The 15,407-nt window shown below is 36.9% G+C and overlaps 1 protein-coding gene across 1 annotated transcript in view; it reads left to right on the top strand.

Annotated features, from left to right (window-relative positions):
- Window positions 1-15,407, top strand: part of DNAH14 (dynein axonemal heavy chain 14) — a gene marked incomplete at its 5' end in the record, with an annotated part of 509,245 nt that overhangs the window by 22,804 nt on the left and 471,034 nt on the right. Inside the window, one exon of the mRNA XM_077129892.1 lies at window positions 3,191-3,324. Within this exon, the coding sequence (XP_076986007.1) occupies window positions 3,191-3,324 (134 nt within the window). The remainder of the gene's footprint in view (window positions 1-3,190; window positions 3,325-15,407) is intronic.

The following is a 15,407-nucleotide window of genomic DNA, read 5'->3' as shown; positions in this document are numbered from 1 at the left end:
CTGCTGGAACACAGCTCAATAGTGTGAGGTGCTTCTCTCCAACCACTCCAATACACCATAAACTAAAAAGGGATATCTGTATCATGCATAAGAATAACCTCCAGGATAAACTCTCAACTCTGTTTGAGATCTCTCAGCTACTGTAACTTGATTTTGTCTCATTTCTCTCTTCCTCCTTTTGGTCCAGAAGACTTTCTCAATCTTATGATGCCAGATCCAGCTCATCCCAGGAGTCCTGTCCCAAGTTGCCAAGGAGATTTATACCTCTGGGAGTTATGTCCCATGTAGTGGGGAAGGCAGTGAGTTCACCTGCCGAGTTGGCTTAGAGAGAGAGACCACATCTGAGCAACAAAGGAGGTTCTCTGAAGGGAGATTCTTAGGAATAATTATAAGTAGGCTTAGCGTTTTCTTTGCAGGAATAAGTTTCATAGGGCTGAACCCCAAGATTGAGGGCTTGGCCTATTGAATTTGTTGTCCCCACTGCTTGTGAGAATATCAGGAATTGCTCAGCTGGGGAAGTTGAACATTTCCTCCTTTCTTCCCAGTCCCCCAAGGGGACTTTGAAAATACTTTTTTATTTTCTACTCTGGGGTATATTGGGGCATCACACTAACCTGTACAAACCAACAAGATCTCATGCCCTATTCAACATTCTGTGTACTTATGGTGTCCTAATAAATTGATCATAGTGATGAAATTAATGTACTACCCAAAATATAAATTTGATTCCAAATAAACATCCTTCTTTGGTCTCACACAGAAGTTGAAGTTTTAAAATATGGACCATATCATCCTTTACCCTGTATTCTGATTTATCTTAGCCCTGTCCAAATCAGCTCCATTCATATATCTTGTGAAGTCTGATCACTTTTTCAACTTTTTTTTAAACAGTTAACCATTATTTTTGTGCCAAACTTTTCTGTCAAGAATCTTCTATTTCCTCCTCATATGAGTGGAACTATATTCCCCTCACTATCCCAGAATTGTTATGAGCCTCTCACTTCCATCTTTCCCTAATTATTACAAAGCTACCCAGTATATAATTTTAAATGTTGCTTTTCAGATTAGCAGAGCTTTTAATGGGTTTTAAACTGATTCATTTTAATTGCACAAGTAATACAAAAATAAATTTCCATAGGCAAAAATTCAGACCATATGAAAAAGGCAGACTCTCCCTTGTACATCCAAACATTCAGGAGAACACTATTATTGATATTTTATGTAAGTGCTTAAAGAAACATGCAATTTTAATATATTAGGGATTTTTTCAAGTAAGTTATACTGTGGTATAGTGCATATGTCATGCAAATTTTCGTTTTCAGATAATTTTTCTTGACAACCTTTATGTGGAGAACATAGAGATCTACCTTAAATGTCTTGCAGTGTTTCATAGCATTCTCTAGTGTAGTTTATTTAATTATTTTCCTATTGTCACACATTTAGATTGACTTGACTTCAAAATCCAGTCTCAGATGAAATTCTAGGCCTCAAAGAGTGTGGATGTAGTCTCTATTAAATCTGTCAGGTTGCTCACAGAAATGGGTATACTCATTTATACTTCTACCAACATTGCATCAAAGAAATACCCTGCCAACAGTTGATATTTCCCAACTTTTAATATTTTGCTAGTTCTAACAGGTGAAATGCTTTTCATTGTTTTATTTTGCAATATTCTGCTTACTAATGAAGTTGAATGTATTTCATATGTTTACCGGTCACTTTTCCTTTCCTTGATTATTTACCTCTTATTGTTTGGTAAAAATTCTTTAAATATTTGATATATTAATCTTTGATTCTTATATAGGTTGTAAATATTTATCCCAATTTGTCCATTATATTTTAATTTTATGATGGCTTTTATTGTTATAACTTGTTAAAGTTTGACGAAGTAAAATTTATTATATTTTTTCTTTTAATATGTTTTGATTTTTGTTAGGGAAGCCTTCCCTACCCCAGGTTTATAAATACATTCTCACATTTTTTCTTTTAAGTGTTCTTTAATTTTGTTTTTCCTTATTTACTTCTCTAATCCCCCTGAACTTTATATTTGTGAATGGTATAAAACATCTATATAACTGCATATTTGCATATTTTCCCAAATAACTAACCACTTTCTCACTATATTTTATTGAACAGTCTTTCCTCTATTGATTTGAAATAACTTTCTTTTCACTTACTAAGTTCTCCTTTATATATGGTTATATTTCTAGACTATATTCTGATGTGCTGATTTGTTTTCATTTCCTGTGCCAATACTACACCATTTTAATTTCTATAGATAGATAATATAGTTTTAAGTCTGGATATATGTATAGCGCTAACTATCCTTTTGCTGTGCTAAGTTGCTGTGCAAACTTAGTATTTTAACTAAGTATTTGTCATTTTCAAGCTTAAGGAATTGGCAAAGGGTGAGGCAAGCGAGGTGCCTAGGGCACAAAATTTAGAGGCACTCATTTTCAGGGTCATGCAAGTGCCTCATGCTAATGCTGACACTGTTTTATAATAGCTCAAATCTCATTTAACCCTTAGCAAAGAAGCCATTTGAATCAGATGTTGTTTGTGATCCCAAAAGGGCTCTAGAACTCTAGAACAACTTCTTAGTACTATTGGTCCTGCCAGCATGGTTTTCTGTATGCTTTTCCTCCCATCGTTTTTTTAATCAAGAAAAGAAATTCAAGGGGTTGGAATAATAGGACAACGTTTAGAGCATGTGAATAAAAGCCAAGAAAAGACAGAGTTTCAGGAAGGAGAGAATCATTAGTTGCTAACAAATCAAGAAAGATAAGGTCCAAAAGGTGTCTATTGGATTAATATCCTTAGGAAGAATATTTCCATCTTGCATAGTCATCTGTTCTTTTCCCACCCCAGTTTAGACCTTTATAAAGGAAAGTCTTAAAACTGGCTCCTGTTCCTGTTCTCTTTTCTTGCTAGCTACTTATGTAATTGTGGAGGTAGGCTTTTGTGATGTCATTCCTAAATAGATAAATACTGTTCCCTTTTTCTAGTTTCTGCTAATACAGAATTTTAAGCAATGTTTTCTCCTCTAACTATATAGTCTTTTGTAAACTTTAAATATGCTACCATTTAAATGTTTTCACTGTGTAGAAATATTTGAAATATCATACATTATTCTTTAGTGATTGCCATATTTATACTTATATTGGATTTTTAAACATTTTCTTTAAACCAGAACCAAAGGATGACGATGCTATCAGACACATTGTTAGACTAAGAGAAAAGTTTGGTTGGCGAACTAAATTACCAGGACATAACTGGGAATGCAAAAGTTTTGAAAGTGAAATTCAGAAGACTTCTATTCTAAAGGTATTATTATTGTTGTTTTGTCATTGAGTTATATGATTTCCTTATGTATACAGGATATCTAACTTTTATCCAATGTATAATTTCCAAATATTTTCTCCTGCTGAGTTGGCTGTCTCTTCATCTTTTTGACAAAATCTTTTCAGGCACAAAAGCATTTGATTTTGAGCAGTTCCCATTTATGTTTTTTCTTTTGTTGCTTGTGCTTTGCATGCAAAGTTTAGAAAGCTACTTCCTATTACTAGGTCTTGAAGATGTTTTCCTACATTTTCTTCTAGAAGCTTTCTGGTGCTAGTGAGTTAATTTTTGTATAGGGTGTAAGATAAGCTACCTCTTTCATTTTTTTGGCTATTGATATCCAGTTCTCCCATGCCCAATTATTGAAAAGACTATTTTTGTCCCAATTCAGTGGATTTGATCAGTTGACCATAGATTTGGTGGTCTATTTCTGAGCTCTCAATTCAATTCCATTGGTCAATACTTCTATCTTTGTGTCAGTACCATGCTGTTTTTTTTTTTTTTTTTTTTTTTTTTTAAAGACAGAGAGAAGGAAGGAAGGATAGAAGGAAGGAAGGAAGGAAGAAAGGGAAACATTTTTAAACATTTTCTTTTTTTATTGTATTCTGTTTCTCCGTTTTTGTTACATGGGCTGGGGCCGGGAATCGAACCGAGGTCCTCCGGCATAGCAGGCAAGCACTTTGCCCGCTGAGCCACCGCGGCCCACCCCTACCATGCTGTTTTGACCACTCTGGCTTTATAATAAATTTTAAAGTCAGGAAGTGTTAATCCTTTCACTTCATTCTTCTTTTTTAGGATTCTTCTAGCTATATGGGAACTATTCCCTTCTAGATGAATTTGATAACTAGCTTTTCCAAGTCTTCAAAGTGGGTTGTTGAATTTTAATTGGTACTGCATTGAATATATAGATCAATTTGGATAGAATTGACATCTTAACTATATTTAACCTTCCTATCCATGAGCAGGAATGTCTTTCTACCTATTTAGGACTTTGACTTCTTTTAGCGATGTTATGTAGTTTTCTGTGTAAAAGTCTTTTATTGTCCCCAGTTAAGGTAATTCCTAAGTACTCGATTCTTTTAGTTGCCATTTTCAATGGAATTTTTTCCTTAACTGACTTCTCAGTTAAGTCTTTGCCTGTGTATAGAAATGTTGCTGACATTTGTACATTAATTTTATATCCCGCCATGTTGCTGAATGTGTTCATTAGCTCAGGTAACTTTGTCATAGATTTCTCATGATTTTCCCAGTATAGTATCATGTCATCTGCAAATGATGAAAGTTTTACTTCTTTCTTTCCTGTTTGGATGTCTTTTATTTCTTTGTCCTACCTGATTGCTCTAGCTGGAACTTCTAGTACAGTGTTGAATAATAGTGGTGACAGAGGGCATCCGGGTCTTATTCCTGACCTTAGGGGAAAACCTTTCAGTCTCTCTCTCTTTATCATGTTGAGGAAGTTACCTTTGATTTATATCTTGAAGTATTTTTATCAGAAAAATATGTTGAATTTTGTCAGATGCTTTTCCAGCATCAATTGAGATGATTATGTGATTTTTCCATTTTGATTTGTTAATGTGCTGTATCACATTAATTGATTTTCTTCTGTTGAATTATCCTTGTATTCCTGGTATAAGCCCCACTTGGTTGTGGTGTATAATTCTTTTAATGTGTTGTTGGACTTAGTTCGTTCGTATTTTGTAGAGAATTTTTGCACCTATGTTCCTTAGGGAGATGTTTTCTTTCTTTCTTTTTTTTTTTTTTTTTTAACTTTTTTTATTGTATAGTATAACATATATACAAAGCAAAGGAATAAAAAAGCAATAGCTTTCAAAGCACTCTTCAAAAAGTGGTTACAGGATAGATCCCAGAGTTTGTCATGGGCTACCATACGATCCTCTCATCTTTTTCCTTCTAGCTGCTCCAGAATATAGAAAACTAGAGGGCTTAAATACATTTTTATTATCACAATGACTGTTTTGCCTTCTTTTTTGGTGAACAATAACATATATACAAAAAAGCTATAAATTTCCAAGCACAGCACCACAATTAGTTGTAGAACATATTTTGGAGTTTGACGTGGGTTACAATTTCACAAGTTTAGATTTTTTACTTCTAGCTGCTCTAAAATACTGGAGACTAAAAGAGATTCAGCATTCATATTCATTTGTTAAGTCATATCTTCTGTGTATAATTCCACCATTACCTTTGATCTTTCCATACCTCTCTTTGGGGTTGTTTGGGCTATGGGAATGCTAAATTTTTGATATTGGGAGGGTCTGTCACTGATACGGGGTAGGGAGATGGAACTATCTGATGTTCTGGAGAGGCTGGGCTAGGTCTCAGGACTTATCTGGACCAGGGACCCATCTGGAGGTGTAGGATTTTGGCAACTTACTCTAGTGCCTGGAACCCTTGAGAAATCCTATAAATTGCCCTAGGTGTTCTTTAGGATGGCTGAAATGGGCCTTGTTGGGGGTTGGCAGGTTATGATACCTGAAGCTTGCATAAGAGCAACCTCCAGAGTAGCCTCTTGACTCTGTTTGAACTCTCTGCCACTGATACTTTATTAATAACACTTCTTATCCCCCATTTGGTCAGGATGTAATTGTTGATCCCATGGTGCCAGGTCTGGATTCATACCTGGGTGTCATCTCCCATGTCGTCAGGGAGACTTTCCCTACGTGGATATCATGACCCATGTAGGGGCGAGGGCAATGATTTCATTTGCAGAGTTGGGTTTAGAGACACTGAGGCCACATCTGAGCAACAAGAGAGGTCCTCCAGAAGTAACTCTTAAGCATGCCTATAGGTAGCCTAAGCTTCTATGCTACCTACATAAGCTTCACAAGAGTTAGCCTCGTGATCGAGGGCATGGCCTATTGAATTGGGTGTCCCCAAAGTTTGACAAAGTATCAGGTGATTCCCTGATGGTAAGGTTTAATAGTTCCATATATTTTCTCCCATCCTTCAAGGGACTTTGCCAATACATTTTGATAATCTAGTTAATATATTCTAGGATATATTCAGGCATTACATTAAACTATACAGGATTAAAGGCCCTCATTCTTATTCTGGGCTCCCTGTGTTTCAGTTGTTCAAATGAGCTATACAGATAGGTTGAGTTAGGTTATGCACTACAGAAAATTTCAGTTCCAGACCAAATAAACACAAGGTCTCAAAGAGTATGTGTTGTTCATAGACACTGTCTTCCTTTCCCCTGTGTTCTGAATTACTTTAACGCCAACCTGTTCGGCTTTGTTCTTATCTCTAAATATCAAGTTATATATATAAAACAGTCTCTCAAAATCCAGAAATACTGACACTCTGGATGCAATGTGTCTGCTCTAAAAGCTTACAATTTAGGCCCCTGTTTTCTTATAAGCATTTTCTAAAGGTGACCATACCATTGTTGTTTTTTTGTTTCTGGTTTATTTTGTCTCACCAGTTGACTTACATATTCATTCACATCATTGCATGCCTCATGACATTGTTTGTTTTTGTAGCAGTACAACCTTCTTTCATATGTATACACCATCATTTGCCACTCTACCTCTCCATCAGTGCATCCTTTAGTCACCTGCATTCATTGGGCATCATGTAGAGGACCCAAGGATCACAGTCCATCAACATTCTCAATTTCAGTTAATTTCATTGTTCCCAAAGGACATATAACCAATAAACACACCCTCACCAACTAGGGGATATAAACCTCCTCTTAACTCTTGTCATCCCCCCCATTATTTACCTCTGCTTTTGCTGTGGCAGTGCAGTTGGTTTCCTTTTGAACATAGCTCATAACATGCAGTAGTAGTTTTCCCCCTGTACCCTGGACTTAAACACTCTTTACACAAAAATCTTATCTTTCAAGTAATTCTTATAAGAACTCATTCTTATTTCTATGGTGAGTCAGTGGGACACATAGGTCTATTCAGCGCCTTTCAATCTTGTTCATCTTCAGTATGGTAATATTACTTCTAGACCCAAGAGAATCACCGTCACTCCATCTATTCCCTTACGTTGGAGTTCAACCTCATTAGCTAATGGTTCACCCATCTCTACCTTCTATGTATCTCTAAGTCCCCTGTATTCTGTATTATAAGCCTCTAATTATACCTTTATGCTGGTCATAAAAGTGGAATCATACAGTATCTGTCCTTCTATGTCTGGCTAATTTTGCTCAGCATTATGTCCTCAAGGCTCAGCCATCTTGTCATGTGCTTCAGGACGTCATTTTGTCTTACTGCTGCATAATATTCCATCATATGTATATACCACATTTTGTTGAGCCACTCATCTGTTGATGGGCATTTGGTTTGTTTCCATCTTTTGGAGACTGTGAACAATGCTGCTATGAACATCGGTGTGCAAATGTCTGTTTGTGTCATTGCTTTAAGCTGTTCTGGGTATATACCGAGTAATGCTATTGCTGGGTCATAGGGCAACTCGATATTTAGTTTCCTAAGAAACTGCCAAACAGTCTTCCATAGTGGCTGCACCATTGTACATTCGCACCAGCAGTGCATAAGTGTCCCAGTTTCTCCACATCCTCTCCAACATTTATAGTTTCCTGATTGTTTAATAGCAGCCATTCTTATAAGTGTGAGATGGTATCTCATTATAGTCTTGATCTGCATTTCCCTTATAGCCAGTGAAAATGAGCATCTCTTCATCTGCTTTTGAGCCATCCGTATTTGTTTTGCAGAAAAATGCCTGTATCATATCTTAAGCCCATTTTATAATTGTATTGTTTGTTCTTTTATTGTTGAGTTGTATGTTTTCTTTGTATATACAGGAAATCAAACCTTTGTCTGATATGTAATTTCCAAATATTTTCTCCCATTGTTTTGGTTGCCTTTTCAGCTTTTTGGCAAAGTCTTTTGAGGTGCAGAAGTTTTTGATTTTGAGGAGTTCCCATTTATCTAGTTTTTCTTCTATTGCTTGTGCTTTGGTTGTAAAGTTTAGGACGCTACTTCCTATTACTAGGTTTTGAAGGTGTTTCCCTATGCTTTCTTCTAGAATCTTTATGGTGCTAGTTCTTATATTTAGGTGTTTGATCCACTTTGAGTTAATTTTTGTGTAAGGTATAAGATAGGGGTCCTCCTACATTCTCTTGGCTTTTGATATCCAGTTCTTCCATGCCCAATTAATGAAAAGACTATTTTGTCCCAGTTCAGAGGATTTGGGGGCCTTTGTCAAAAATCAGTTGACCATGCATTTGGTGGTCTATTTCTGAGCTCTCAGTTAGATTCCATTGGTGAATGCTTCTGTCTTTGTGCCAGTACCCTGCTGTTTTGACCACTGTGGCTTTTTAATAAGTTTTAAAGTCAGGGAGTATTAATCTTCCCGCTTCATTTTTCTTTTTTAGGATGCTTTTAGCTATTAGGGGATACTTTCTGTTCCAGATGAATTTGGTAACTAGCTTTTCCAAATCTTCAAAGTAGGTTGTTGGAATTTTATTTGGTACTGTGTTGAATCTGTAGATTTGGGGAAAATTGACATCTTAACTGTATTTAGTCTTCATATGAATGAGCAGGGAATTTCTTTCTACCTGTTCAGATCTGCTTTGATTTCTTTTAGCGATGTTGTATAGTTTTCTGTGTATAAATCCTTTACATCCCTAGTTAAGTTCAGTACTAAATATTTGATTCTTTTAGTTGCTATTTTGAATAGGATTTTTTTTCCTTAACTGACACCTCAGCTAGGTCATTGCTTGTGTATGGAAATGTTAGTGATTTTTGCACATTAATTTTATATCCCGCCACCTTGCTGAATTTGTTGATTAGCTCAGGTAACTTTGTTGTAAATTTTTCCGGATATTCCAAGTGTAGTATTATATCATCTGCAAATGATGAGAGTTCTACTTCTTCCTTTCCAATTTGGATGCCTTTTATTTCTTTGACTTGCCTGATTGTTCTAGCTAGAACTTTTAGCACAATGTTGAATAACAGTGGTGACAGTGGGCATCCTTGTCTTGTATGTGATCTTAGGGGGGAGATTTTCATTCTCTGTCCATTGAGTACAATGCTGGCTGTCAGTTTTTTGGTTTTTCATATATTTCCTTTATCATATTGAGGCGTTACCGTTGATTCCTATCTTTTGGTGTGTTTTTGTCAGAAAAGGATGCTGAATTTAGTCAAATACTTTTTCAGCATCACTCAAGATGATCATCTGATTTTTCCCTTTTGATTTGTTAATGTGCTGTAGTGCATTAATTGATTTTCTTGTGTTGAACCATCCTTGCATTCCTGGTTAAAAACCCCATTTGGTCATGGTGTATAATTCTTATTTTTTTTTTTTTTTTTTTCCATGGGCAAGCACTGGGAAACCAACCTGGGTCTCTGGTATGGCAGGTTAGAACTCTGCCTGTTGAGCCACTGTGGCCTGTATAATTATTTTAATGTGCTGTTGGATTCAATTTGCTAATATTTTATTGAGAATTTTTGCATCTATGGTCATTAAGGAGATTGGCCTATAGTTTTCCTTTCTTATAGCATCTTTACCCGGTTTTGGTATTAAAATGATATTAGCTTCATAAAATGTGTTAGGTAGAGTTCCTTTTTTCTCAATTTTTTGGAAAAGTTTGAGCAGGATTGGTGTTAGTTCCTTCTGGAATGTTTGATAAAATTCCCCTGTTGAAGCCATCTGGCCCTGGACTTTTCACTGTAGGAAGATTTTTGATGACTGATTGAATATCTTTCCTTGTGATTGGTTTGTTGGGATCTTCTATTTCTTCCTGAGTCAGTGTAGCTTGTTTGTGTGTCTCCTGGAATTTGTCTATTTCGTCTAAGTTGTCTAGTTTGTTGGCGTATAGTTGTTTATAGTATCTCTCATGATTTCTTTTATTTCTTCAGGGTTTGTGGTAATGCACCCCTTCTCATTTCTGATTTTGTTTGTTTGCAACCTCTCTCTCTTTTTCTTCGTCAGTCTTGCTAATGGCCCATCAATTTTACTGATTTTGTCAAAGAACCAACTTTTGGTTTTATTTATTCTTTCTGTTATTCCTTTGTTCTCCTGTTCATTTATCTCTGCTTTAATCTTTGCTATTTCTCTTCTCCTGTTTGCTTTGGGGTTAGTCTGTGGTTCTTTCTCAAGTTTCTCCAGGTTTTCTGTTAGGTCCTTGATTTTTTGCTCTTTCTTGTTTTTTAATATAGACATTAAAGCAATAAATTTCCCTCTCAGCACAGCCTTTGCCACATCCCATAAGTTCTGATAAGTTGTGTTCTCATTTTCATTCATCTCCACATAGCTGCTGATTTCTCTAGCAATTTCTTCTTTAACCCACTGGTTATTTAAGAGTGTGTTATTTAGTCACCATATGTTTGTGAATGTTTCCTTTCTTTGGTGGTTATTGAGATTCAGGTTCATCCCATTGTGGTCAGAGAAAGTACGTTGAATAATTTCAATATTTTTATTTTTATGAAGTCCTGTTTTGTGCCCCAGTATATGATCTATCCTGGAGAATGTTCCATGAGCACTAGAGAAGAATGTATAACATTGGGGTGCAATGATATATATATATATATATATATATGTCTGTTAGGTCTAATTCATTTATCAAGCTATTTAACTTCTGTAATTCCTTGTTGATCTTCTGTCGGGTTCTATCTAATAGAGGAGAGTAGTGTATTGATGTCTCCTACTATTATTGTTGAAACATCTATTGCTCCCTTCAATTTTGCCAAAGTCTGACTCATGTACTTTGGAGCTCCTTGATAGGAAACATAAACATTTATGATTGTTATATTTTCTTGGTGAATTGACCTTTTAATTAGTATATTAGTATATAGTGTCTTTGTCTCTTATGATGTCTTTACATTTGAAGTCGATTTTGCTTGATATTAGTATAGCTAGCTATTCCTGCTTTCCTTTGGTTACAGCTTGCACGGAAGATCTTTTTCCATCCTTTCATTTTCAATGTATTTATATCCTTGTGTCTAAGATGAGTCGCTCATAAGCAGCATATTGCTGGATTATGTTTCTTATTCCATTCTGCCAATCTCTGTCTTTTAATTGGTAAGTTTAGTCCATTAACATTCAAAGTTAGTACTGAAAAGGCATTTCTTGATTCCACCATCTTATCTTTTTTATTTTATTTGTCAGATTTATATATTCTTTTCCATCTTTCTCTTTGTATTCTTTAAATTACCCTCAGTGGTATTCTTCAATTCTGTGCCCCCCTCCAGAACTCCCTCTCCTGTTTTTACAGCTGGCAGAACTTGTTTCAGTATTTCTTGTTGGGCTTGTCTCTTGTTGACAAATTCTTTCAGGCTTTCTTTGTCTGTAAAGGCTTTAATTTCTCCCTCAATTTTAAAGGAACATTTGGCTGGGTACAGAATTCTTGGCTGGTGGTCTTTCTCTTTCAGGATCTTGAACATATCATACCACTGCCTTCTTACCTACAGGATGCTAGTTGAGTAGTCTGAACTCAGTCTTATTTGGTTTCCCTTGTCTGAGTAGATTGTTTTGCTTTTGCCACTTTCAGGATTTTTTGCTTCTCTTCAGCATTTGACAGACTGATTAGTATGTGTCTTGGAGAAGACCTATTTGAATTTATTCTGTTTGGAGTTCTTTGGGCTTCTTTGAGTTGTATATTTATGTCCTTTATGAGGTTTGGAAAGTTTTCCCCCATTATATCCTCAACTACTCTTCCTAACCTCTCCACTCTTCTCCTTCTGGGACACCAGTAATTTTCATATTTGTGCGCTTTGTTTTGTCTATCATTTCCCTGAGTTCCCATTCAATTTTTTCTATCTCTTGCCATTTGCTGTTTTGAGTCTTCAGAGTCAATTATCCTGTCCTCTATATCACTTATTCTTTCTTCTGTCTCTTCAGATCTGGTGGTGTGTGCCTCTAGTATGTTTTTTATTTGATCAACAGAGTCTTTAATCACCATGATTTCTGCTATTTTTCTATTTATTCTTTTAAATTCCTCTTTGTGCTGTTCTACTGTCTTCTTGATCTCCTTTATGTTATTCACTATCCCACTTATTTTATTATGTAGAGTTTTATGAACATCTTTGATTAGTTGTTCCAATGTCTGTGTCTCCTCAGGTGTTTTAATTTGGTCATTAGGTAAGGTTATATCTGTCTGCATTGTGATATCTGTTGTATTCATCGCATATAGATACCTTGGTTGATTTACTTTGGGAGTTGATTTCTTTCAGTAGTCTAAGACCTTTTGTTTGCAGGATGGTTGTACAGGAGGGAGCAGGGCGCAGGGTGGAGAACTCAGAATGGTGATTTGTTTCAGGGCACGTATGGGTGCAGGTTGGGGATGTTACACTGCTGCATGTGAACATGGGCACCCAGTAGCCAGGAAGGATGTAGCTGTGTCTGTGCACTGGTCTGGGGGACATAACCCTGGTGTGTGCTGGTCTAAAGCACTGGATGTGTAGAGCTGTGGCAGCAGATCGGGGTTACGCCTTTGTGGATTGGGGGCAGATGTGACCTGGCTGTGCAGTTTGGCACTTTCTCAGAGGTGGGGAGAGAGGCTGAGGATTGTGTGCATAGGTGGTTCTAGAACTGCTGTAATGTGCAGTTCCCAGTGCCAAATGATGTGATTGGGGGCCCATGTGCATGCGTGGGCCTGGGAGTGCCTTAAATGGATGCGTTGAGCTCCTGGAGGGTGGGGTGAGGCTGTGCGCACTCTGGGCAGGGGCGGGGGTAGCCTGTGTATGTAGGTTAGTGCCCACAACCTTTATGTGCTGATAACAGCCTGCAGGGAACAGGGATGGGGAGATAGTGCTTGGGAGGGGTGCAGGAGAGGTCGGCTGGGCTGCACTTGGGGTGGGGGTGGGGGGCGGGTATGTGCACTGGGGACTGGTGGGGTGGGTGCACCTGGAGCATGGGGAATGGTGAGGGGTTTCAGGTGTGTGGGGTGTGGGGTGAGTCGCTGGTCATAGGGCTACGCACCCAAGGAACACGACCTGGCTTATTTCCTAGTCCTGTGTACCCATCCGTGCACTCCCATGAGCTCCACGTCTCCACACCAGGCTCCAGCTTTCTGCCTCTCAGTTCCTTGGCTCTGCAACCAGGACTGGCACATGTGGTGCAGAAGGCTCTCCCAAGTCAACCGTACTCCCGAATTGCTGCCTCAGTCCCTTCTCTAACTTTTCTGTGGAGCAGGGCTCATCTCAAGCTGCTCTAGTTGGCCATATTCCTGTTTTCTTTTCTTATAGCATCTTAACTTGGTTTTGGTATTAAAGTAATGTTAACTTCATAAAATGAGTTAGGTAGTGTACCTTTTTTCTCCGTTTTTGGGAAAAGTCTGAGCAGGATCAGTGTAAGTTCTTTTTGGAATGTTTGATAAAATTCCCCTGTGAAGTCATCTGGCCCTGGTCTTTTCTTTGTAGGAAGATTTTTGATGACTGATTGAATCTCTTTACTTGGGATTGGTTTGTTGAGATCTTCTGTTTCTTCCTGAGTCAGTGTAGCTTGTTTGTAGGTTTCCAGAAATTTGTCCCTTTAATGTAAGTTGTCTAGTTTATTGGCATGTAGTTGTTCATAGTATTGCTTATGATTTTTTTTATTTCTTTGGGGTCTGTGGTAATGATCCCCCTCTCATAACTGATTTTGTTTATTTGCATACTCTCTCTTTTTTTCTTTGTCCGCCTTTCTAGTGACCCATCGATTTTATTGATTTTCTCAGAACCAACTTTTGGTTTCGTTGATTCTTTCTATTGTTTTCTTTTCCATTCATTTAACTCTGCTTTAATATTTGTTATTTCTCTTCTTCTGTTTGCTTTGAGGTTAGTTTGCTGTTATTTCTCAAGTTTGTCCAGGTGAGTAATTAAGCCCTCAATTTTTGCTCTTTCTTCTTTTTTAATATAGGCAGTTTGGGCCATAAATTTCCCTCTCAGCACTGATTTTGTTGCATCCCCTAAGTTCTGATATGTTGTATTCTCGTTTTAATTTGTCTCCAGATAACTACTTATTTCTCTAGTAATTTCTTCTTTGACCCACTCATAGTTTAAGAGTATGCTATTTAATCTCCAGATTTTTGTACAGGTTCTCATTCTTTGGTGGTTATTGATTTCCAGGTTCATTCCATTGTGATCAGAGAAAGTGTTTTGAAAAATTTCAATGGTTTTAAATTTATAAAGACCTGATTTGTGTCCCATTATATGGTTCATCTTTAGTGCTCATAGTGTTCCATGAGCACTAGAGAAGAATGTATATATTCTGGTGTTTTGGGATGTAACAGCTATACATGTCTGTTAGGTCTAATTCATTTATCAAATTTTGTTTAAGTTCTCTATTTCCTTGTTGATCCTTTGATTGTTTTATTTTTAGAGGCAAGTGGTGTATTGAAGTGTCCCTTACTGTTATTGTTGAATTTTTCTATAGCTCTCTCCAGCTTTACCAATGTTTGTCTCATTCTTTGGAGCTACTTGATTGGGAGAGTAAACATTTAAGATTGTTATTCTTCTTGGTGAATTGTTCCTTTCTTAAATATATAGTATCCTTCTTTGTCTCTTATGATGTCTGTACATTTAAAGTCTATTTCTTCTGACATTAATATAGCTATTCCTACTTTCTTTTGAGTACTGCTTGCATGGAATATATTTTTCCATCCTTCACTTTCGATCTATTTGTATCTTTGTGTCTAAAATAAGTCTTTTGTAAGAAGCGTGTAGCTGGATTATATTTCTTAATCCATTCTGCCAATCAGTACCTCTTAATTGGTATGTTTAGCTCATTAACATTCAAAGTTATTAATTTAAAAGCATCTCTTGAATCCCCCTCCTTATCTTTGAATTTTATTTCTCAGATGTATAAATTCTTTTCTCTCTTTGTATTTTTATCCTTTAAGTTACCCTTACTGGTACTGTATTAGTTAGTGTTCTCTAAAGAAACAGAATCAACAGGGAACACTCACAAATATAAAATTTATAGAAGTATCTTGCATAACTGTGGGGATGCAGAGTCCAAAATCTACATGGCAGGCTGTGAAGCCAAAGATTCTGATGGAGCGTCTGGACGGACTCCACCAGAGAGGCTTGGAGCCGAAGCAGGAAGAGCACCTGTGTCTTCTGAATCCTCCTTAAATGGCTTGCAGTGATTAGCTT

This window comes from Tamandua tetradactyla, chromosome 2 (genome assembly GCF_023851605.1).
Source record: "Tamandua tetradactyla isolate mTamTet1 chromosome 2, mTamTet1.pri, whole genome shotgun sequence".
Classification (NCBI taxonomy): Eukaryota; Metazoa; Chordata; class Mammalia; order Pilosa; family Myrmecophagidae; genus Tamandua; species Tamandua tetradactyla.
Note: the sequence above shows the minus strand (reverse complement) of the source record. Positions and strands in the feature narration are given on the sequence as shown.